We start from the raw sequence: 26,321 nt of genomic DNA, 5'->3' as shown, positions 1-26,321 counted from the left end.
AGAAAAGATTGGCTTATTTGGAAATGGGTCAACTAGGAATACTTTTTAGCTATCACATTTTAACAAATCAGTTGACAGTATACGAAAGTCATTCTGTCTGTCATTTATTCAGAAGTTAATGCAGACGTGGCTTACAATTAGTTCGGTTTCTGGATTAAAACATTATAAGTGTTTCATGTTCATTCTATGCCCGGTTCAAACCTATATTTGTATACCGTGATTGAATGAGAAGGGACTAAATATGCTGAAGTTGAGAAGAGTTTCGCTTTAGGCGAGATTGCGGCGTATTATATAGACACTTCTGCTGGCGTTATTAATGTAACAGCGTGTCATACTGTAACGAGTCTTCTGTCGCTTGATCGAAAATCGATTAAGCTCAAGGATCTAAATTTAACATTTCGCTATTTCATATCCATCGAATTCGCTACCGCATTTTCCTACCGCAGCGCATTAATTGCGTGACCGATCATTTTAAATTATGTCATAATTTCTCGGTGAAACGCGATGTCTCGTTTATTTTTCGAAAATTTGTCTACGTGGAAAGATTGCTTTTCTCTCGGAACGGTGCAGAGTAAACATCTTCATAAAGATCCTTACTGCACGCCGTCGATATCGATTGTATAATTGGAGCTTAAAAATTGAAACATTTTAGTGATTGCTAGAATTATTTACTTTATCTACAGCGTATTTAATAATTGATTGCAATGATTGATATATCAATATCTCAAATAATTCGTTTAATTATCATTAATTTTATTAAACTTAATTATGTACGGTTTTGCATTCGTGGGGATTTAAATGAAGAAGACAATTATTGAATGTTTAATAAAGAAACACCGAACGATAGAAGGAGAAAGGAAAACGGAGTGAGAAAACAAAACGGAACGTTCTACTTCACTCGCTCGATATATATCGACCGCAGCGAGATATTTTGATATATTCTTCAATATTTAATTTTTCACTGTCACACCAATTCTTCCTTGACACGTTAATTCTTCGCTTAGAGATCAGTGTGTCGTGTTTTATCTGCTTGCCGAAAATTAATTATGAAGAATTTAGAAAGAAGGACGAGCGCGAATTGCACGTTGTATGTCATTATGGATAATGGAAGCAGACATTGTCGGAATACGAAGAACGCATAATGCATATTTAAGTATGAGACGCGGATGCGGCGGTCTTGCTTGACATCCCCGTCCGCAAAATCATTCCGAGACTATTACATTCCATCAAGTACGTGCCTAACAATAAGTTGAGCGCGGGCCCGACCTCGCATCGCGCTTCCTCGGCTTATCGCTAATAAATGACTAACAAAGCCTCGCGGTATCTCACAGTCGCGGAATAAAAACGCCTACGATAATAATGTTGAATATAGAATTAGTCCACGACTGCGTTTCGCATCCGCAATTGTCGCGCAGAAGCATATCGGCTTTTACACATTTAGCCAGGCTCTCCGTTTATACCGCGGCTATAAAATCTACGCTGAACATGCATATCGTATGTGGCAATATAAACGCTGAATCAGTGCCTACTTTGGAATAAGATAGCTCGAAGTCCAATGCGGCCATGGTATGTCGAAACGTTATCGAATATCATGCAAACGATGCGAGAATATAACGCGAGGAAATTTCGTTCCGTTTAAGAAAGTTGCGCTACCTCCTAAAGGTTAAAGAAGATATCGAATTCTGTAAAATGAGATGTCACCATTAATTGATTGCTGCCTAATATAGAAGGCACACTTAAAACTATATAGGTATGTAGGAAAAATGAGAGAACGCGATATTTGATTAAGAATCTATATATATATATATATATATATATATATATATATATATATGTTAGTTGTAGAAATCAATATGACATTTCAGATATTTGCGCGAAATTGTTTGTTCCCAATCCATTGTATCGGGATTCAACTTTAAATGAAATCAACGGGGATTTAATCGAGATACGTAATCATCGGCATTGTTAATGCCGCAAATGAAATCGCTTCCGTGGACGTGAGCCGTCGATAATTATCGTAATTAAAATCATACGTGCGAAATGATACGAATCTGATATGATTAGTTCGTTAATGTAATCGTGACGAATTTTTATTTATGTAATAATGTCTGCGTAAAATGATTTTTGCGACCGATTTCTCGAATCCCGGCGCATTTGTAATTTGTAAATAGCGATTACGTTTTTCTCGAATTAGGTAACATTAATGTCCCTAAACCGGGAAACTTAATAGCGTTCTATTTATTGGATGTAATTACGAGCGAAATAATTCACAATTATTATTGTAAATAAATTATACGACATCGTTAATCGAGCGTTAATCGAGATGTCCTCCGAAATCAGATTGTTCCCGAAAGATAAGTTGGAAGAAGGGACATATCTGGATTAATCTTGCAGATCATCGCGAGACTAAAACACTCTCCACCGCCTGGCTATCCACCGTGTCTTATCAGAAACGAAAATGTGCTCCTTATCGCTTTTTGCACTCCGCCCTCCCCTGCCCTCTTAAGTAACTTCCGTAAATGCTTACGGTAATTCAAGCAGGATGCGCCACGCTGGTCGCAATTTCTATAAATAGGCTTTGCTTGATAAAATCAAGATAAAACGGGAGTCCGGCAAATTTGACGTCATCGTTTAAGATTCGTGACAAGTATCAAGAGCGTGATTTCAATTACGAGAAGACAATTAGATAGACAAATATTAATACCTTTTTAATGTGAGAGTTGTATGTTAGCGATAATGATGCGGATACTGGAAAACGGAGTAAGGAGATTAAATTACTCTTTATGGAAAGTCTGGATTTAACTTGAGAATAAACCGTTGATCTTCGTGACTAGGGGCAAGATGATGCTGGAGGTTGTCACACGAATGATAAATAGCGCGAAACTGCGGTTGTCGTATGATAAACGGTAATGAAAATCTCATCTGCACATTTCCGTTCCTAACGGCACGTTTTCGTATTGCTCACGTCATTCAGACCGGAGGCGAAATTGACAAGGGGGGGGGGGGAAAGAAGAAGAAACGTTAGAACGTAAGGAATCTCACGTTTACGTAACTCGCAGAAGATTCGCGTGATTTACAGTCTTATCGTAAGTGGACGATAATTCAGGTGTAACTGCCGGCCATCACGGAATTAAGCGGCGCTTCCACTCGACGCTGCTATCGAGCCTGATATCGAGCGAAGGGCGTCGAAAACGTGGATTTTTCGCGCGAGTCTTCCCGGGAGTCTTTATCCTAAGTGTTTTCACGCCGGCGCGGCGGCGCGGCATCGAGATATATCGGCCCCACGACGTTTGCCGCGGAAAAGGATGGACTCCCGTCGTAGAAAAGGCCATTGAACGTTAGTCCTAGTCTACTGGATTCGACGACGATCAACTATGCCGCACAATAGACAATAGATCGTGGCGGCACAACGGGCACAACAATGCCCTTCCGCGGAATGTGTATATCGCGCGAGTCTCGCTACCGCGCGCAGATCCGCGCGCATGTACAACCGATCGGAGCCGTGTTCCGCTTCCGTTTCGAGATTCGGCGCAATATTTCGATACGAACAGCTCCGCGAGCGCGATTCCGGAAGTATCGCACCCGTGTACCACTCTCGGCGCGAAGGAACACGATGCGAGAGCTATATAGGGAGAGAAGGAGGGAGGGAGGAAGAGAGAGAGAGAGAGAGATGTATATGTATATAGAAATCGACTCCGGGATATTCCACGCGTTAATCCTTCTACCGGCACGAAAATGACAATGAGCCGCGACGGACAATAGCCCCGGAGAAGAAAACAATGCCGGAAGAGGGATAGGATATATCGAGCGCGGGAGTCGGCCGACCCTCCTATATGTCTCTTTGTGCGGACAATCATTCGACGTACAATACTCCGTTAATACGTTTCGAATGGAGTCGATGGGGTCTTTGTACTCGCGCGATAACGCAAATGCGCACGCCGGCTTCTCTCTCCCTCTCTCGGCTATATTTAATTAATCGTATGGATATCGTCGAACCCCCGATGGATTGGCCTCGCTTAGCTCCGTCCCGCTTTTGCCCGGCTTCTCCGTGAATAAGAATCTTTGTTCTTTACGTAACACGTAAACCGCGTAACTCTGTATTCCGTCACGTCGCGCATTCCGCGCCGACCGAACCGAAGTGTTCCATCTCGCACGGGAAACATCGAAGATTCTTTTGGAGAATCTTCCGTTCAAAGAAAGCACTGTACGGGCAATCGCGGCATGGCACGGCACGGCACGGGCAAGGCAAGGCAAATCTCTTCGCGCTGTTGCGCTCTAGCAGATTCCAAGTGGCTTTTCTAGCACATGGAAAAGTTTCATATATGCCGCGAAGTGTCCGACGTGCTTGCGAATCCTCGAACTTTTATATCCGCGAAATATAAAACGACAGGGCATCTTGGCTCCGCGGAAGGTCAGTCTCGATCATTGTCGAGGGTGTCAAGGAATTCGTTGGTTTCCCAAGCCCGCTCGCTGCGCCGTGGCGATGTTGAATAACGTCGAATAACGGATTCAGATCAGAAGGGATCCGGTGAGAAATGCACGTCGAGGAACCGAAAGGGATTCCGTCGTAAAATTCCACGCGGCTGACTCTCTGTGGCGCGATGTCATACATAAACGGAAATTTTCGCTTTCGCCATTTCCTACGTGATCTCGTAGGTTTAAGTATTTATTGCCATCTCCCCGGCGGTAGGGGAGAGATCGAACATCCTCCGTTGCGCGATACTTTACCCCCCCGGGTTAGCCGCGGTGGCATCGTTGTGGCCCGTATTCGGAAAATGTGTAGGTGCTATACGAGGCATCACGCCTATCGGATGCATGCATATATGTGTGTGTATATGCGGATGTGTGCATGCCGTTGATTATTCTATACACCGAGGTGTCCTATACTCAACCGAGCGGCGGGATGCGCAGCGCGACCGTTGATAACGATACCGCACACGCGACGACGACGACGACGACGACGACGGCGGTGGTACTCTACTATTTTTTACGACATACGAGAACACCAGATGGAGAGGATGACGTGGAAAAAGAAGAGCGCAGGTGAGAGGGAGCGATGAGAGGTGGTTGTGGCCCGACACGACGGGTCACGCGAAGCTAAAATTTCATCCGACGACACAAAAGCGTTCCAGCCGTGATCTTCTTCGTCTTTCTTTCTCGCTCCCCCGTGTCTTTGTGTACGTCCACAGGCGGTGTTTTCGGGAATGCGGCATTCCACGACGGTCGGACACGTATTACGAGGCCGCCTCTTGGACGTATTTTTTACAGCAAAATCGCTGTGGATCATATATTTTAAATGACACAAATCTCTTCCGTGTCCCGGATTTTTTCATTGCCTTTCTTTAACATAATATAGGTTTCCATTAATTTATGTATGTGTAAGTATAAGTACTTACGAAGAAACGAGATAAACCGCTATTGTTTAATCGAACCCGATGGAGAGGTCAACGACGTCTTGGCTATTTGCGACGCGGCGTCTCGAAATTAATACATGAGACTGAAGGGACTAGTGGGAATAAGCAGTGTTTGCGGTGCCATATACGCTTATGCTCTATGCCTGCAATGGACCTATTCAACAAGCGCGTTGTATAGCTATATATAGCTATATACTCACAATCATCCTTTATTAGCTTATCACGCCAAGTCAACGAGAATTTGATTTTCCCGAGAATAATAAATTATTCGATCGATTTCAAAAATTTCCCGAGGACGAGAGTTTCTTGAAATCAGTCGAATAATTTAGCTCTCTTCTCTTAGCAATTCACCAGCGGCACGCTCGATGTGTTCGGTAACTGGTCAATCTTTTTCGTTTTTACAACGATCAATTTTTCCGCGCGTTCGGTAATCCGTCAGCGTGGTCTCGATGTCGATCATCTCCACCGTGAAATGTCAATCAAACCGCTATGACGCTTTCACGTCCACGAGTCGCGCGTATGATCGCACGTATCACCGCGTGCCGCGCGGTTTTATCGAGGCTACAAAAGTGGCGACTCTAAATCTGCGTTTTATGAAGGTGAACTGCCCGTGCGCGTTAATTCCACGACCGCACTAGTAACACGCATTCTCGGCTCGTAAATGAGGCGGAGTCGACAACGCACGCGGATTGTAATAAATTATAAGCCTGGCATTAATGCCGCTCGTCGCGATCGTTACGACGCGTAAGCGCGCGCGGCCCGTGATTTCGCGGCTTTGCGCCGCGAATTGCCGACGCGTGTTTCAAACATTACCCCCTTTTATCAGCAACGAAGTTCCCGTGTTTTATACAAGCGCGAGCCAACCGCGGGGCTCGTTTGTCATCTGACGAAGAAGTCGACGAGATTTATCATCGCCTTTTGTGTCTAATCCACCACATCTGATTTTTTTTTTAAATAATTTCATGTTGTTTTGCGAAACATGGAATTCGTCAGATAATCTGATAAAAAATCAAGGAAAATGATTACGTATCTAAAATCTTGATTTTCTTTACGATGAAATGAAAAAAGGAAGTTTGTAAAACTGTATTTCAGTTTTTCTAATCGCTGAAATGTCGTTCGATCGATAGAATAGAATCCTTCCAGAGTATCTCCTTCTGGATCTCGACACTCATTGCTTATATAGGATCACAATGCGGAAGTTTTAAATCTAATAAGTTTAAGCGGGCGATATTGTTTCGTTGGCATTCCGAGTGCATCCTCGGGTAAAGAAGTCCCTCATCGGTTCACGCGCGAACGCACGCACATACCTTTTTACGGCTATAGTAAGACGTGTCGGTTGTCACGAAGTAAACGACGAGCGGATTTGGGGCTGCGCCTTCGAGCACTACCGCGCTAGCTCGTAAACTCTTAACGACCCGGCAGTTTTAGGGCGATGCCTCGCGCATCGCCCGTTCTGCGATGCGTATACGTTTCGCGCTATTACTGCCACCGCACATTCGCGCCGACGAAACGCAGGTAAAGGTTCGCGCACGGCGAACTTATTCGCGACTATTAACACGGCGCAAATACCCGGTTTGAAGTATCTACGGCGCGCGGTTTACGACGATAATTCCCGCTCTAGTTAGCAAGCGATGAGCTCCAGGAATGTTTCAATATGTTTTGCTTACTCTTTTAAAGACGGATTTTAGATTTATCTTTAGATCGACCTGAGAAACTATCGAAAAACGTGATTTATGTCATTGAACATCGCGATATCGCCGAAAGTGCTCGACCTGTTTATAATGTAAAACGATATCCGAAAACTGAGAGACGTATGATTCCGCTTAAAGCAAATCGAAGTGAATGGAATAAATTTTGGTCGCGCGAAGTTTCGTTTCCAAGATAAATGACTTCGATATAACTACGTACGGGTCTGTTTGATTGAAACTTGAATAATCTATCATACCAAATATTTCATAGTTATTTTAGAAAAAAATATTTTGAATAAAAGTTTTACAGAGGGAAAATATGCATTAGTAAATTATCATATTGATCTATGCGCAAAGATATTATGTTACAATATAAGTATTTTTTTTTTGAAAATTGAAAAATCAATGGAAATAATACAACCCATTGCACATTCAGATACATCGTCTTTAAAAATCAGATACTGTGAGAAGCCGTGATGTCTGGAATAAATGTTTGATCTGTATAAGTACCATGAATCTCATAGCTCTTTAAGAGCTTACGCAGCATCGAAAACTGATATTGATTCGTCTTATGCGATTCGTCGATAGTAGCTCGCGAATTAGGCGTCGTATTATCGGAAGTTTCGCCCGGTATTTTGTAGAGTAGCTCGGAGAATGGACGCGTAACCGCGCAGGAGGAAAAAGTAAGTCTTGAAAGGATGATGGAGCGCTAAGGATTGATTAAGTGGCTAAGGATTGACCTCGATATGCCGCGCAAAGGGGATATCAAGCCCGCGCGCCAGGCCGACGTACACGGATGGCGTGTAAGCGCGAGCGAGAACGCGAGAGGTGACTCGGGCCTTACGAGGCCGCGAGGCAAAGTAGTCGGCAAGTTGGTTTAATTGAGTTAGGTGCGGCGACAGTAATCCATAACATGCGCACACAGGGGAGCCGGGCGAGCGAGCGAGCGAGCTAGCGAACAAACGAATGAATATGGGCGAGAGAGCGTTGGTGAGACGAGACGAGACGGTCACCGGCACGGCGCGGCGCCGCGCGCCGGGTTACAGAGGGTTGGAGAAGGAAAGGCGCGGAGAATTCTCGCCGCGATTTCTCTCCCTCTCGCGCGCGAACGCGCCACATCGCCGCGTCTCTCCCTCGCGCGTGTAACGTGTGTGCGCGAGGCCTGGTTTAGCTTCGATTATCGATACGGAATGCACTTACGGCGCATAATGCACCCGCGAGGCAACACGTTCGCCCGCAGTCAGGCGTATCCGGGTGTCCGCCCGTCCTTACGCGATATTTTACCTCGCGCGTACCGTCTTTTACCCCTTTCGCGCCACTATGACATCCGGCATAATCATCCGTCGAACGCGCAGCGTTATTCTAAAATTGAAGTGCGAGGGTGTATCAAGATCGGCGTAACGCATTCGTTTCCGCATCGAGATTTCCGTGAAAAGAATTGCACGTAATATATTAATATTTTTTATATATTAATAAATGTCAACATTAATGCATTTATATATTAATATTTTTTCCTGTAATTAACATTTATATATATTTTTTTATTATATATATTTTTCTTATTTTTTTAATAATGTTATATTAATAGTGTTATATTTGTACAACAGAAGCATCGGCGATTCACTTTCAACTTTCCGCGCTGAGCCTTTTTCACGAAAGCTCTCTGTTCGATATAACATAATTAATCTACTTCAATTATCACGCGATCGGCGCAGGTAACCGCTGAAATTCGTCAGGCAAGCTTGGCTAGCATTATTTTTTTTTACCGTAAATCGACTTAAAGCCATTTTTCCACGCCAGTCCGTGCATCGCGTTGTGTAAATCGAGGAGGGTGCGTGCGCGGGAGTTTCGTAAGCGTGTCACCACGTTGTTACTTATTGCCAGTCACGTTAGGTACGCCGGTACGTGCGCGCGATGACCTGGTTATCGATAATCCTCACATTAGATAAACCCGCGTGGTACGGTAGGTGGTAGGCGCGCGCCGCGCCCATCCGCGCGGCAATCTTTCAACAAATTAACTCCTCGCTCTTCGTGACGAGCGGCGACAGCGCGCGCCGGGGATATCGCGCCGCACACACAGCCGCGATTATGCGAGAGCCTTCTTTCTCGGCTCTCTTCCGGGAGGGGGGGGGATGTATATGGATTTAGGCACCCTCGAGGATACGCAAGCTCTTCAAATTGGGTCGCGCGCACAGAATGCGACACGTCAAACACACTCACGCGGTTCACGCGCTCGCGGAAATGCGTGGCGCGATCCGTAATCCGGTATTTGCATAAGCCTTAAACTAAACTCAAACGTATAAACACGCTTTGCCTTCCAGGTTTATCGTCGCGTGCCGCGAGACCCGGCTTTACCTCACGGCCGTGCCTACCCCGCGCGGGACTATTAGTCGTCTTTCGCTCGAAAACCGCTGCGTGACGTCTCGCGATGATTCGCACGCGGCCGGCTAATTTATTTCTCGGTGCATCGTGCACGTCAATGCATCTTTCTCCCTTTCCCCCATATTTTTTAACGCTTTAATTAAAGCCCCGGCCGAACCGGGCGTATCCATCTCGCGACGCGCAGGCGTTGGCCGCGCGCGTTTTAGAAATTACTCAACGCGGAAGAGCAATCGCCGACCGAGAGTCTAATTAGCGAGCTCATTCCCGCGGCTCTATCGCTTCCCTGTCCCGCGTTTCCTCCCTCGCCGCTCACGGTGCCGGCGTGCATCTCTATAACTTTGACAATAATCCGGCCGTAATACTCTCCCAGAAATCGGGGACAGCGACGTGTTTCTCGATATCTCCTTGGATCTGGTCGCTTTCCAACCGTTGTGTAATCTTCGTCGCTCGTAATTGATCCGATAATTACGCGGTTCTACATGGCAAACAATTAGGTAGTCCTCCAGATCAATCGCACGGGAATTTCGTGCGGTTTTCCGTGCGCGACGGAAGCTCTCGCTATTTTTTTTTTTTACGCGGTGCAATCGCGGCGGAGCAATTTTTAATATTTTTATAAAATTCGCCGGGAGCGCGTCCGCAACAAACGGCGCGCGATTACACCGGGGAAAAAAGTGGGAATATAATTGGCTTCGTTTCTGGTAATGAGCGTTTGATGCTATCGGGATAAATTTCGTGTTTCGCTTTCCGTGTCACCGGCGCGCGGCGCGAGGTCGCGATTGTCCAGAGATACGTATCGGTCGCTTCAGGAAATATCGCGCGACGCGACGCGACGCCCGAGCGAGAGATATGAAAAATGCGAAACGGCTCCCGAGCCGACGCGAATCCTTTTACAGTTGACGCTTTTCCGATGACGTCGCTGATAACGCTACGCCGACGATAATACCGGAAATGTCATCTCCCGGGGTCGATCCCGTTGCCGGCGTCGCCGACGCCGCGCCGCCGCGCGCCGTCGCGACCGGCCATCCACGCTCGCGAGAAAGTTCGCATTTTCATAAATTTTTTTCTTTTTCCCCCTGTCAGCGAGTTCTCGATGGCGCACTACGGCGGAATTGTAGAACGCGTTCGTACAATAAGCGTGAAAAAAAGGCGATAAATTCGGGAAATGTTTTAACCCAATTAGATAAGTTAATGGCACATTTTATCGCGGGGGCGCTCCAGCGGAGATAAACGCGCACGCCACGCGCGGATACGTAAAAATTATAAAGATTATCCGTGCGTATATTACGTTTAGGCGACTTCTCGCCGTAACGCGATTTGGGTATTAGCGGAATAACCGGCGCGGCAGGCTGCTTAAGCGGCACAAACACACAACGCCCCGTCGCGCGCCGACCGGCTCCAGCGTGCACTTAGTGAAATGAGGATTAATAATTTCCGCGGTCGTCCACACGGCGCGGCGCGGGCGGAGGAGGAATACCGGTCGTTCGTGCGTTGGTTGTCCTCGCGAAAAAATTTACCAACGGGAAACGCCGGGCGCGATAAGCGCGCCGATTGAATCGGTGCCAACTACACTTTTACCGGGTTTAAAAACTTATCATTGTTTAACTATTCGCGCTGTCCGACCTGGTCCGTTATCTCACTTGCAGAAGGCGAGATTCGAGGCGAAATGTGAATTATTACGACGAATTTGCCGCGTTGTGATTTCTGTTAATACGTCGAGCAAATACATCTTGGAGGAATTTGTTAAGCGTCTATTCTATAAGCGAATTAGTTATACCGAGTTCCCCACCGGCGTTTCTATCAAATTTCGCGGATTCGCGAACGCTAAATAAACTAGACGATATTCCCATAATTTCCAGCGGGGCGCGAGGCACGATCGATCATCTGTCGTCGAGGAGCAATTATCAAAGTGCGAGCGATCAACTTCACATTTACTCGATGTTCAGGGCATAAAAAAGACACGGGACGTAAAAAAAAGGTGGAGAAAACAAAAACTAAAAGGCAGAAAGACTACCAGGGGTTGACGAGATTGGACAGTATATACCATGCAGGTACGAATCGAGGGTTTTTCGCTGCGGATTAGAGAGCGCGTTGCGCGTTGCCACCTCCGGAAAAAAAGCGGGACGGGCGGGAGGAACGGTGCGGTCGAATTCAATAAATCTCGCTCGTCGATAGTTTCGATAAATGGTTTTGATACGGAACACGGCGGGCTCCATCCGTAATCCGCTAGAACGTACCTGGGTTTTCGGCTTGTGACATAAAATGTCGTTGGGTCTCTTCGGGCACAAAATAGAATATAGGGCGGCACGACTGACATGAATTCCTCCTAACGACGCGAGTACGTGAGATCTCTCTCTCCCTCCCTCTCTCTCTCATTCTATCTTCGCGAAAAATCTTTTCTGGCGAACGGATAGATCGCGCGTCACTTCTCTTCTGCTATCTTAGCGTTGAATCAAGCTTGATGGGAGTATTTATTAATCTTGCGTGGTTACCGTTCATTCGGTGAGATATATACATACCTTTTTGGGGGAGTACAATTACACAATAATGTGAGGAGAGATATTTACAATTCACAATATTAGCACATCAAATATTCGCGGCATGTACGGCAAATATGCAGAAGTTGCGGAATATGCGATTTCCCTATTTCGGAATATATTCCAAACTAACTGCGAATCAAAAAAAGTAAAGTTGATGTACAGTCAGTCGATGGAAGGCTGACACACTCCTAGTCGCCGTTGCATTGTTGACAAACGTAATGAAAAATGGCAATCTTTGCCGAGCATGCTGCTGCAATATCTCTTTGGCATTTGAGCGCATTGAACGTTAGAGTGTACGGCCTCATAAAAAAAGGTGAACTGGCTGGGGCGTTTCACGTGCGTGCATATCGTTCCATTTATCTGCGCCTATTTCCGGCGTTACGAGTTGTTTCCATCGCAAATAGTCGTTGGATTAATCCTCTCGATGGGGCAATAATCGCGATATGCAACGTATCGCATTGATATTTTTCGTAATTTCGCTCTGCGGCGTGGTCGAAACCACCGGCTAACCCGCGCGGTTCTCATCGAGAAGCGCGATATAAAATGTAACGTAAAACACAACCCGGGAGGGGAGGGGGGTTACCGGGAAACTTGATAGAGAAATTTCCCGCTAATATGCGGGGCTCCGCGGGCGAATGCAGTATCGGGCGAAGTACTTAATGGATCTCTGGCGCGAAAGAACTGGGCTAAGAGATGCTTTCTTCCCTCGAAGAATCTAAAGGGAACGGGGCGCGAAGCACAGCGATACGATGGCGCTTAACACCGGCGGCTAACGCGGAAATACAAATACAGCCTCTGCATGCTATACAGATGTTGCCCTCAACTGGGGCGGAACAAGATAATGGACGAAGTGTTAATTTGGATGTTTGAGAGGACGGATCGGTACGCGGTTACGAGTGGAGTGTGTGCTCGATTGAGTACGAGCGATAATAAATTTGAGTGACGTCGACGATTGTTCGGAATGATTTTGACACAGAGACAGAATGGGAGAGGGGAGGATGATTTCCAATTCAATTATCGGGGAGGTTTCCTCAATCGACGAGTTATATGTGAATAATTGTACCTGTTATATACGTTGTATTTTAAACAGGTTGAGCGACAATCGTTTATCGGTTTTTCCGAAGAAACATAATTAAGCTCGTCGCTATGAATAATCATTAACGTCAGATCAATTAGATTGTTAAACGCCACTTTCACAAATCAACCTTTGCGAAACGATAAAAAAAGAATAGGAGGATCGAGGCCAAAATGCTAGAGCAACAATGAAAAAATCCGCGCAAACGATTTATGGCCCAAGATGTCCGGCTGGCTTCCACTCATTCTGTCGTGTGTTATTTATTTTGTCGTTTCACCATATTCCGCAGTGACGGGTTCCGGGCGTGAACGTTTGCGAGCCCGGCTGAATTTTATGCAATTCCAGTGATATCGCTTTTACGGCGGCACAAATTTACTTAAAATTCGGGACAGAGCCCGCATTAAGTGCGGGTAAACCGCATTGTGGCTGGAGCCACGCAAGCTGCAGGAATGACAGCGCTTCGTCGCCGTCACGTATTGCGGTCGCAAAGCATTAACAAAAGAGTGACAGGGAACGTTTTCGGTACTCAAAAATACCGAGTGTTCAATAAAATGAGCGCATTTTGTACCGTTCTCTCTTTCACTCTCAAGCGCGCGCGCGCGCGTCTCTTTTTACCGAAGCGAATTATTGTATCGTTATTATATTAATAACAATCTCTTTTAGAATTACGTATAGGTACTTTTTTTTCGCGACCAAACGACAGTTGCTAACAACAAGTCTTTGTGAATAATTTTGCATACCTACTTGGAAGCTGTATTTTCTTCTACACGCCTTTCGCTCCGTCTTTGTGCATTAACTTAAAGAGACTCTAATGCCGCATTAGCAATGCCTACTTTGCGTAACTTATGAATAGTTCTGAGATAGCGTTCCAAGTTGTATTCCTCGCTCTTCGGTGTTGCTGGAGTAGACATTGTTGTGAATGATGCATAAAGATTCTTGCAGCCTCGAGGGTTTCGCCCCGAGATATGTAATTTCTAATTCAATTAGCATTCAGTACCTGGAAATTTAATTAAGATTGTTCCATCGCAAGTTACAAATTTTCCCTAATATTTCGCTCCCATTACATCGTTTTGCACGTATATACGCGGGAGCTGTCGTGATTGTGATAGTTAAATCTCGCAAAAAAATGCGTATCGAGGGAGCGCTTGATATTTTAAATTTACGTATAAAATGTAAAACGAACACCGGGGAAAAAAAATTCCCGTGTACGGCCAAAATAGATGCGATAGGACGAGTAAATGCGAGCTGAAATAATTATTAAGCGGATTATGCCATTTAACGAGGAAGAGAGAGAGAGAGAGCAACGCTCATCTTAGATATTATAAATTCAACGTTTGACTCATATTTCCATATATTATTAAATATATTTTCATCAGAGCGCGTATTTTCGTCGATTCTGCTCAAGTATTCAATGCACTATATTCGATGAGATCTACATAGAGGTGATAATGTATGCTCACCTACCACAATTATCTCGGTATCATCAAGTATGCATTAGACTTATTAATGTAACAACGTTGCGATATGTTGTACTAATGTTATATACGATAAGAAAAACTCGTTCTGTTTCGCGGTCTCGCTTCCGTTGAAATAATGTTACGCGTAACGCATTATCCCTAAATCTGAACGATGCTCTTGGGCGATTATCCGCGCCTTATCGGGCGCAATATCCTAAATGGGCGATATCGTCATCCCCCGTTTCTTCTTTATGTTACAGCGTCTGCAACGAGATTGAGGCACTCAAGACACCTGGACGTGAGATCGCAGTTTCTGGGCGAGGGTGTATTATCGGTGAGTGCTTCTCGATTCGTTCTTGATTCGATTTCTCGTCTTCCCCCCCCCCCTCCTTCCACCGCCGCCGCCACCATTTACACTCCTTTCCTTCTGTCTCAGACACCGGAGCCCGGTTCCTTTTACTACCCGAGATCCCGGGGATGATCCAACCAGATCCCCGTATAAACCACCTTTCCAGCAAGTTGGATAATGGATTTGTCCCTTCCTTCAACGCCTATCTGCCGAACACTTTAAATATTTACCGTGCGCAGTCTATGTGACATCGACGAGCGGGGCCTGAATTCATTGCCACTCGTTGGATATGTATGGAGCGTGCGAGAAGTCGCGATCGAGGCAGCGAGTTTAAAATATATTTTATTTTAACATCTTAATATATATTTTTATACAGTTTTAGATTTGGAACTAAATGAAATAAACCGAATAAATAACGGTTTACTTCGCCAGTCAATAATTAGCTTATTAACAGTAAAGACTTTAATCGACCCTACTGGCTATTATTATAATTGTCATGACAATACGACCATTGATTTTAATCAGATTAATCGTCAAGACGGTTTGATCCTTCTAAATTGATGTAATTTTGATAATTATATATAAGCATTCTATATTTAATTTAATTTATTGCGAAAAATATTACCTCAGCCAGTGTTCGAACCTGGAACCTCCCTCATTCCGTGAAGGGTGTCGTACCAATTCGATCACTGAGGCGTGTGGTAATAACATGTAACTAAACAATAATAGAATGAAATTAATTAAATTATTTAAATATATGAGTTGATGTAATATAAGCATGATTATATATAAGCATCAAAATTACATCAATTTAGAAGGACCAAAATCCATGGTCAAAACGTGTTGACGATTAATCTGACCAAATTCAAATGGTCATATTGTCATAACAATTATAATAATAGCCAGTGGAGTCGATTAAAGTCTTTACTGCTAATTAGGCTAAATGAAATAAATATTGGCTCTTGATTGACGTTTTTAGAAGAATTGAAACTCTAAAAAAAATATTGAAGCTAATACAATATCGATAAGCACGGATTTTTATACGATATAATATTTAAAAGATACGTAATTATTCATGATACTCGCACAGAAATATCGATATCACCACTCCTCTATTTAGATCCTTTTTAACCAAATGTTCATATTAGCTGAACGAGACCGTGGATCTCTTTATGTTTAGCATAAAACAAACCTCAATAACCAGTGATCTCCAACAATCGTGTCGTGGTATTTACGCGGACAATATTTAGTTTTTGGAATCCATTAAATGCAAATATTATACCATGTATTGTCGCCAAAGTCGAGATTTACTCAGCAAACTTTTCTCTGACAGAAAGACGTGTTTGACTAAGCAGCTCGCGCCAGATTCGGGCTTTCCCTTTGTTGTTTTACATGAAACGTCTTGAAATCGGACACTCGTAATATGACGGTTTATGATGCAAGATTCTTGTATTTTGCCAATCAATATCATGGTTTTCAAACGTTTGCCGGTATTGACGTGATCTTTATTTAGATTCAAAACTTGATTATTACGTAATTCGGTTGGCCTTTAAGCTAATTGTATTTCCTTTTGCGTTATAAAAAGAAGCGCTAATAAACCGAAGGAAGTTTCCTTTATTAAGCATCTTTCTTTAAAAGTTCCGAAAATACCAACGGGATTAGACTGAGCTAAATTCTTAGTAAACGCATTTTGCTCCGCGTGTCGTATTTTGACACAATTTCGTCGGGAGTTATCCGTGCAAAATCAGTGATTTTCAGCGGCGCGCGGCGTTTAGACGGCGTTCAAAACACGAGCCATAACAGCGAAACGGCCTTACATCTCCGGTCTGACATCGTGGCGCGATGTTGCTCTTCGTGCGATCGTCATGCATAAATAATTCGCCGCAGAGATCACTCGTGATAGTCGTGATTCGATGAATAGGTTGCGCCATACGTTCATAGTGCGAGACATTTTGGTGAGAAGTGCTTGGTTAGCGGCCCTCGAGATTTGCTTACGAATCGCTCGTAAATCGTTGACGTTATCGCCGCCGAAGTTCGCTTGGCGAAGCGTAGGATATTTAGGAACGCGAACTTGCGGACGAAGAACCATAGGGGGCCATTCCATGCGCATGATTCGTTAGACAGGATTTCGACAAATGGTACGATCTGACGAGAATTGCCGTTTCGCCAGACCCGTAATTGGACGCTGAGATCACTCGTGAACTTGTTTGGGATCTAATCTCGTGAATACCAGACAGACGTGGCAGAGAAGTTTCCTATAATTCAAATGTGACCTGTAGATTCCACGTGGCACACAGAGGGGGCTACTTAAACTTGCAGCGTTTTAGTATAATTAAATATCTATTCATAATCGACTCTAACTGAAAGAATAAAGCAATGGATCTGTGATTTTTTAATTAATTATATAAATATTATTTCTACTTTATTAAATATATACTTTCAACGCTGCGGAATAAAATTTTAATTATTTTTATGCATCTGAAATTCTGATATTTACATTTAAAATGAAATTGCCTGCCTCCTTGCTTTATTTACGGGGGTTCAATTGATCATGATCTTTCAATTTTCAACGTAAGGTATCTCGCTAACTTTAATTAAATTTCTGTTGAAGAAATTTAAGTACTTAAAGAATAATAAGGGTTCGCGCTACCGCGGTGTAGTAACCTTTTTCATGATGCATGGCATGTAATGAAATATAATTTTCTTGTAGACACTATATACGTTAATAGAGCGAGTAGGTTTGATATTCAGCCCCTTTATGAAATCCTATTGCTTTTACCTTACCCTTTAAGCTCACATTGCGAATCAGAGATGATGGTCGCGCGCGGTGAAGCTGTTTTGCATATTAAACGTCGCGCAAAAAGATCGCGAGCAACTTCGCAACGCATGAAAGCTTTCTCGCTTTCAATATTAAATTAACAGTTGAGTATATCTTGAGCGACCATGCATGTTGTGTGCATCGTTAGCTTGAAATTTGTGCCGCAAAGTGCCTTGAGGGAGGAAGCCATTCATCCGGATATACATACACGCGTAAAGATGTCAGTTTCTTCGCTCATTTTACGACACCGTCGTGAACTCACTCAAATATCATATTTACGCTAACGTTAAACGGAAACGCTGCAATAACTAACGCAATCGCGTATGCGTCTCATTACACCGGCACAGCAGTATTAACGACGCCGCGACGGCGGGGAGTTCTCGTCGTGACCTGCACTCTCGTTTCCGTTCGAGGACTTTTCTTCTCGCTACTACAGGCATGTCTGCGACGCGACGGTGTAAATAATTATAAAGTGTCTGCTACCGAGAAGAACCTGGGAAACCTGGGAAACCTGGGAAACCTGGGATACTCTGAGAATCTTTCTCTTTGCTTGCCTTGAAAAAAAAATCAGAGAACTTGGAGAATTTTATCGGGACACCCGGAGAACGTTCGGTCGAAATTGTCTCTTCAAAGCTGTTTTGCAAGCACAAAAATGTCATATTTTTAGTACCGAAGTGCTATATAAATCTCGTTTAAAAAGATTACTGCAATATTTAGATGTTTACATCTTTTTACGTTTACGAAAGAGACTCTATTTTTTTTTATTTCTTGTGGATAAAAAAATGAAAATTTTATGCAACGTGAAATATCTATTTAAAGTTCTATATTTATTTTGAGCTTGCGCCTAAGGACGCTCCGATTTTGCCTCTGAATTCGAACGAAAACGCTTAGAAAATCAGGGAATCCTCACGGATGATTTTTTTTTTTTTTTTCAAGATTTTAGCAGACACCAGAGTTACGGATTTTAATTGACGGAATTTTCTTTCGGACAAGTCGGCAGGAATCAGCCGCGGATATAACGTAACGGGGTTAATATGCTAAAACGCGGCTAACTTGTTTATCGTTAATGAGGCTGGAAAGTACGAGAGCGAGTGCTGGGCGTTATATCGGGGGTAACGCATGACGTCGGCAAAGTGCTGCGCGAAATTCTGAGCGGTCTGAGGGGGTTCGCTGGGGGATGCCGAGGCATGCACCACCGTGCGAGCAAACACGGCGCGAGCACACGCGGATTATATTTCTTACCAAATGTTGTTTACCCAGGAATATCGTTATCCCCCGTGGGACAGAAAATAGTAATGAATATTAATGTCGCGACCATTTAATTACATTGAAGATAACGGTCTAACGTGAGCGCGCGCGCGCCCAGGGAATGCGCGGGGATACTTAGCGTTATTACGAGCGTCAACCTCCAGTGTTTTGGCAGGGGATTTAAGGCGCGAGAATCGGTGAGAAATTCGACGCCGGATATATCTATCATTCGCGAAATTAGTTTTTCCGCAACAACGTTCGGTAAATTTTTTTACACGTCGTCGCCGGTCGTTACTCGCGATTCGATGCATACCGTCTCTTCTTCTCTATTCCTCGTCTAATTTAAAAGTTAAACGCCACGTCGGTCGATGATGCACGACGATGGTTACGTACGTTAAACATTAGCGGATCGATCCTAATCGCGATGAAATGGTAACGCAACGTACGAGGGCGGTTGCGACCAATAATTTATGAGACTATTGACTCTTATACCGAGACACACACGCAACAGACCGCCGCGTAACTTCGTGCAAAGCCGCGGGACTTGCGCCAACCTTGCCACATGCTCTAGATCGTCGACATGAACGACGATTATTACGAAGCGCCTTAGTACGATGCTCCGTTTTTTCCCACATTCCCCCGTTTCCTCCCTCTTTCACTTTGTGCTTCTATCCTCTATCCCCCCCGTCTCGGGGGGGCTGTGTGTTGGATCTTTTATGAGGAAACGCGACATAATAGACCGCCGGAGTACGCGCGCCGTGATTAATGGCGCTTGGTTTATGAGGAGCGCTTTGATTTATCGAGCGCCTTGTTCTCCAAAGTCTTTCCCCGTCCCGCACCGCCGTCTCCCCCGCGCAATGCCAAGTTTACCGATTAATCCCCCGGACATCTTTCGAGTGGGGCGCCTGCCTCGCGCCGAAGTAACACCCGCGCTAATAGCCGTCCGTTTCTCTTGCGCTTTCAGCTCGATGAAAATCACAACCACAAGCCGGTGTTCTCCAATTGCTCGAATTACGCGCCGGTGGTGAAGGAGGAGGAACCGCCTGGCACGGTGGTGATCCAGGTGCATGCCGAGGATAGGGATCCGCCGGAGGATGGAGGTATTGTATGGCAGCGCGACATCATCGCGTATATGTCACACGTGTCACGCATAAAACGTCTGTGGTAAATTATGCGCGTGGTAAAAAAACAAAAAAGTTGTACACGCGAATCATTTTTATGATCTTCAAAATTTGGCGACCTCAAATTAAAACAGAAAAAATTTTATGATGCACGATCCGTGTTTGAGCTTGTTTTTAATCATGTACCGTGTCCCCGGTATGTTTTTCACCATTCATTTATTATTTTTGACGAATTTACGCGCATCACAATGAGATCAGGCAAACGGAAATATCTTGTCGCATTATTAATTATATTAATAAAGCAGAGATACGTACTATTTTCTCTCATGCCAACAAACCGCGATGAACGAAAATAGAGCGTAGTTCACTTGCGACATGTTATGCAGAAGAATTATTTTATACGACAAGAGTCTCATTTGATTTGAACTCGAAATTAAATGCATTTTTTATTAAAGAAGTTTTGAAATTGTTGAATTTGAAAACACGTTTAACTTAAAAACAAAATTATTATCTGTATCTGTACATAAATATAGAGTGGATGGAAATAACGTTGTAAACTGTGTTGTAAAAGAGAAAACATGTTTTTAAATATGTTTCAAATATATTTTAAATATGTTTCAAACATGTTTTAAATATGTTTTAGGCATCCAAATATTCCTAGGAAAATATTGTTTCTAGATATTCGAGACTTCTTTAATAATTTCAAGACTGAGTTATTTTTCAAGATTTTCAGAAGTCTAATTTTAATTAAATAATATTTTTAAAATAATTCATTTTTACATGATTAATTTGCTTAAAGATCTTTTAGGAAATATTTCTAGGAAGATATTGTTTCTAGATATTCGAGACTTCTTTAATAATTTCAAGACTAAACTATTTTTTAAGATTTTTAGAAGTTTGATTTCGAATTATATTTCCGAAATAACTCGTATTTTCGTATGATTTGATTTTCATGAGTTTATTTGAAGATCTTCGAAGGACAGATTCGAATTTCTATTATCCGATTATACTAGCTCGATTATCCGACGATCGTCTGATCCGACCTCACATTTTCAGGTACCATTACATACAGCTTCGTGACTGGTCCTGAGGAAAAATTAAAATTCAAAATCAACAACAAGACGGGCCTCATCACGACGACCCAGATGCTCGACAGGGACGAACCCGCCAGAGAGAAGGAGGCCTATCTCACGGTACTCGCAGTCGACAATGGAAGGCCGAAGCTGGATGACGTGTGCACATTTAAGGTCACCATCGAAGACGTCAATGACAACGGACCCGTCTTCGACAAAGTGGTACGTCTCGCTAACTACCTAAGTTACCAACTCGTTACCAACTTCCTTACGGCTCGTATCTGCAAATACGAATCTGGGTGCATGTGGTGCGAATAAGCGTCTACATTATGCATACGCCATAATTATACGGATATAATAGACTTAGCCGGATTGTACTGAAAAAAGAAAGAGCGACCGTAGAAGCTTTTTTCGTATTTACGGGATGATAGTGCGTTTTTTATGCTAAAAGGCTAATTTTTTATAAATATATGTATAAGTTAAAAATATAAAATAAATTCTTTTCATACGAGATTCATTTTCGATAAAAACTTTACCAAAATGAAATAAACTAATTTTTTCAAAGAAATTTTTTACTGACTTAATTAATAATTGACGAGAAAATAAATAGTTTTAAGTGTATGACTCATACGTTATTATATAAAATATGAGAAAATTTTAAACGTAACATTTATGTCTATAGAAATGTTGAGAATTAATTTGATAATGAGTAGCTCGTGAATTATTACAGTGGATTTCCGTACGTTTATATATATCGCGTAAATTCCTCTTTTTCTTCGTAGACTAACATAACAGCCACTATCGCCACTAACAACAATTGCTTGAATTTTTTGTTTCATTTCAATCCCAGGTCTTCCGTGGATACGCGTGGAAGGTTGGTTCCGAATACGTGGTGTGAATGTTGCTCGATATGTAAATGAAAAAATAGAAGTGTCCCAAGTTTTGTTTCCTCCCTTTTTTTTATGCACACCAGTTTGCATATTTCATGAAACAAATTGTCATTTTTATGTATCGAATGAATATCTTTCCATGCGCACTTGAAAAAATATTTTCAGATTTGACCATGAGAATTTAAAAGAGTACGAGATAAAAATTTGCGTTGACATCATAGATACATTCCATTTGATTTATAACTATGACGACTATCAGCGCAACGTGACGAACTACATTTTCCAATTATATATATATATATATATGTAAATTTATTACCATTGAATCTTATTATTTAAATTTATTATTATTATTAAATTAGCATGCATGTACGTGTGGTCTTTTAGGAATGGTAATTGTACCGTAAACACGATTCGTATGAAAATTGCATGGAATACATCACGCTAAGTGCATTTTAGAAGCCACGCGCACGTATTGTGCGATTGTCGGTTCTTGCTAATACATTTTGGCTTGTTACGCAGGCATACACGGAATCTGTGCCGCAAGATTTACCGGTGGGTCGCCAGGTCATGCGAGTTTCTGCCACCGACATCGACAATGGCAACAATTCCGTCGTACGGTATAGTCTGTCTCCTAAGAGACCGGATGATGCTGTATACTTTCGGATCGACCGCGAGTCCGGTGTCATATTCCTCAACAAGGCTATAGACGTAAGTAATGCGAAGTTGGAATGATATTAAGAGGATAGCGCTTAAACGCAAACTCTGTTTTACTTCGAACAATATTACTTCGAAACTAGAGCTTGTAACACTTATCTGATAGTTTAAGCGATAGTTTCGTCATTTTTTATTAAAATCCGTCGTTGTTCTAAATTTTTATATTCATCGGCGAAGTTTGTTACGTAAATGTATTCTCTTTCGCTATTTTTAGTAAACATTTTGCGAGTAACGCCTGAAACAAAAATGTCTGTTGAATAATCGACAGAAATATTATCTTATTTCTTGTGTGTACTAAAAATAATATTCTCGAAACCCTGATAAATAATGGAACGTATCGATCCATCTCTTTTTCGATAAGCTTCCGCTTCCCCATTTTATTTAACAAATCATGTATGTATATATAAATGTCCTGCATTATGGTCATAATGAATTTGTGCAGCGGAATCCAGATTACACATTTAGTATGACGGCGAGGGCCGAGGATCTTGGCGAATTCCCGCAGAGCAATGTCATTGATCTTGACATACGGGTTGTGGAATCGCATAAGAAGGCGCCAGCTTTTCTACCGAGGTCACCGGAGCCGATCAGACTTAAGGAGAATTTTAACGATTTCGATTCGAGCATTGTCCGTTTGAAAGCGGTTTCCAACATCGAAAATTCTAGTAATTCGGACAATTCGCGTCTAATATTTGAGCTCGTGACCGGCCGAACAGAACAGACCAACAAGGGGAACACTTTTAGGTACTACACGAATTACGCTTACCGTGTTTTCACTCTATGTAATATGAAACGAAACATGTTAACGATTGCGAACCAACGCGCGTTTTCAACGAGACTTCAACAAAGTATTTTATTTCACGCTCATTACAGATTGGAATCCAATAAAGATGTAGCAGATATCAAGCTAGCTCAGCATCTTGATTACGAGAGTAACACGCAATACTCATTAATAGTGAGAGTACAAAACAAGTATGAGTTAGCTGCTGAAACGGTGGTCGATATCGAAGTTCTAGACGTAAATGACAACATTCCAGTTTTCCGTGATGTCAAAACAGGAAGCGTGTTAGAGAACGAACCCCGAGGAGTTCCTGTGATGCAAGTGCGAGCCATTGACCTTGATGGAACGTCCGCTAATAATCAGGTATTAAAATTTCATAAGTCATATTTTGTGTGCTGTAAGAGCGTCTTTTATTACAACTTATACGTCAAAAGTTTCATTATGTCTTGCACTTAACGCAATATTACAAATTTCATCCTTAAAAGGTTAGCTACGAGTTGGAGGATTTCAAGGACCTCTTTGCCATCGACCCGCAAACTGGTAATATCACCACGTTAGTGACATTCGACAAAGAAGTCGAAGATAGCTACAGTGTAAAAATAATAGCATGGGATAATGCTCCGAGTGCTTTGCGCAAAACCGGCGAGCACAATAAAGGAGAACAGGTGTTCCATATCAAAATCGCTGACAAGAACGACAATCCGCCTCGCTTTACCCGGAAAGTGTACACTCATAATTCGATTGACGAAAACGCCGACATTAACACGGCCGTGACTGAAGTCAAAGCCAACGATCCCGATACGGCAAGCTCTGTCACGTACAGCATCATATCGGGAAACACCGACGACAGTTTTTATATTGAAGCTATATCGGGAGTGATTCGCGTGAACAAGCCGCTCGATTATGAAAAAATCACCAAGTACAATTTGACTGTGAGAGCGTCCGACGGTGTGTTTAATGACACGGCGCAAGTCGAGATTTTTATCGAAAACGTTAATGACAATTCGCCGGTCTTCGAAGACTTCAACAAAAATCCGACGATAGAGGAAGAAAAATTGGTGGACGGTAAGTAAAATGTTAACGCGATAATTTTCGAATAATCCGGCAAAATTAAAATCTTTTTTTCTAACAAAATTTGTTACTGTTTGTTTAGGATGTATCACCACTGTGGTGGCTTATGACCCTGATATCGAAGATAGAAATGCCGATCAGCACATTGCCTACTTCATCGTCAACGAAGAACAACAGCCCTTAATAGGAATCGACAAAACTGGCTGTATGAAATTGAAAAATCCATTAGATCGTGACCCACCGAATGGTCACTCAACGTGGATTGTAAGTTATTACTTATATGTTTAGGACCTAATATTTTAAGGAATAAATTTCATTTTTTAATCCTTTTTTTTGTTGTTTTTGTCAGGTTCCCGTATTGGCAAGAGACGAGGATGGTTCGGGTCTTAAGGAAACGGTGTATGTTAATATTACTCTCATAGATATCAATGACAACGCACCATTTCTCGATATGCCTTACCCAGTAATTTGGGGTGAAAATAAACCACCCAGCATGATAACCGAGCTTAGAGCACGAGATTATGACTCCGAGGAGAATGGCCCGCCATTCGAGTTCAAAATTGACATCACTGCGGACCAGGAAATCACAAAAAAATTTGATATACGCGAGACTAGTTTATATGCGCGAGTGATGTTTGATCGAGAGGAGCGGAAAAGTTACGATATACCGATCGCAATCACGGACAGTGGTGTGCCACCTATGACGGGTACTTCGACGCTTACTGTGATCATAGGCGACGAGAATGATAATCCTATGCGGGAGGGCTCGAGTTCTATATTTGTTTACAATTATAAAGGAGAATCTCCTGACACGGAAATCGGACGCGTTTATGTTAATGATCCGGATGATTGGGATCTGCCGGACAAATCTTTCGATTGGGCTTCTCCTCACGACGGTTTCCATCTTAATACCACTACCGGTATGATCACTTTACTGTCGGGTACATCAAACGACACCTTCGTGTTGAAATTTATCGTCACCGAGAAAGGCCAAATTATTCCATCGCATCAAGTACATGCCTACGTAAACGTCACTGTCAAGGAACTTCCCGAAGAAGCTGTTGACAAATCCGGTTCTGTACGATTTCATGGACTGACGGCGGAGGAATTTGTGGAACCTGACGAATCGGGTGTCAGTAAAAAGGAGGTATTCCAAGAGAAATTGGCAACCATGCTGAATACATCGGTCGAGAATGTCGACGTGTTCACCGTACTTCATTCGCCTCATCACAACAATAGAAGCTTGTTGGACGTCCGATTTTCGGCGCATGGCAGTCCGTATTACGCTCCCGAGAAGTTGAACACGATTATAGCGCAGCATTCGAAAGAAATCGAACGGGGGATGAAAGCGGATATCTTATTGATGAACATTGACGAGTGCCTATTCGAGAAGCTCCACTGCAACAATTCGTGCCGCAATTTCTTGAACGCCAGCACCGTTCCATATGTCGTCTACACCAATACCAGCTCATTTGTCGGTGTTAGGGCGGTCGTAGATCCGCAGTGCACTTGCCACGTAGCGGAACCTATCGTCTGCTTGAACGGTGGTACGCCTCTGGCAGAACGATGCGAGTGTCCGCCTGGTTTAGAAGGGCCAAGATGCGAACTGCTGGGCATTGGATTTCACGGAGACGGTTGGGCTATAATGCCGCCGCCTGGTCAAGCTTGCGACGACTCACATTTAGGTAAGTGTAATTTAC

The 26,321-nt window shown here is 43.2% G+C and overlaps 1 protein-coding gene and 1 long non-coding RNA gene across 3 annotated transcripts in view; one reads left to right on the top strand and one right to left on the bottom strand.

The window, feature by feature from the left end:
- The window catches only part of LOC139809211 (uncharacterized), a 169,257-nt gene that overhangs the window by 9,489 nt on the left and 133,447 nt on the right, over nt 1-26,321 (bottom strand). The window lies entirely within an intron of this gene.
- Shg (E-cadherin shotgun) overlaps nt 1-26,321 on the top strand; it is a 123,369-nt gene that overhangs the window by 91,072 nt on the left and 5,976 nt on the right. Inside the window, exons 2-11 of one of the 2 annotated variants that reach the window (XM_071771946.1) lie at nt 14,814-14,887; nt 19,933-20,068; nt 21,146-21,384; nt 22,013-22,036; nt 22,575-22,763; nt 23,212-23,513; nt 23,643-23,913; nt 24,036-24,615; nt 24,704-24,885; nt 24,971-26,306. In XM_071771946.1, the coding sequence (XP_071628047.1) occupies nt 14,814-14,887; nt 19,933-20,068; nt 21,146-21,384; nt 22,013-22,036; nt 22,575-22,763; nt 23,212-23,513; nt 23,643-23,913; nt 24,036-24,615; nt 24,704-24,885; nt 24,971-26,306 (3,333 nt within the window). The remainder of the gene's footprint in view (nt 1-14,813; nt 14,888-19,932; nt 20,069-21,145; nt 21,385-22,012; nt 22,037-22,574; nt 22,764-23,211; nt 23,514-23,642; nt 23,914-24,035; nt 24,616-24,703; nt 24,886-24,970; nt 26,307-26,321) is intronic. The other variant, XM_071771947.1, reaches the window with a different exon arrangement.

Source organism: Temnothorax longispinosus, chromosome 2, assembly GCF_030848805.1.
Source record: "Temnothorax longispinosus isolate EJ_2023e chromosome 2, Tlon_JGU_v1, whole genome shotgun sequence".
Lineage (NCBI taxonomy): Eukaryota > Metazoa > Arthropoda > Insecta > Hymenoptera > Formicidae > Temnothorax > Temnothorax longispinosus.
The sequence above is the reverse complement of the archived record's forward strand: the minus strand, read 5'-3'. Positions and strand labels throughout refer to the sequence as shown.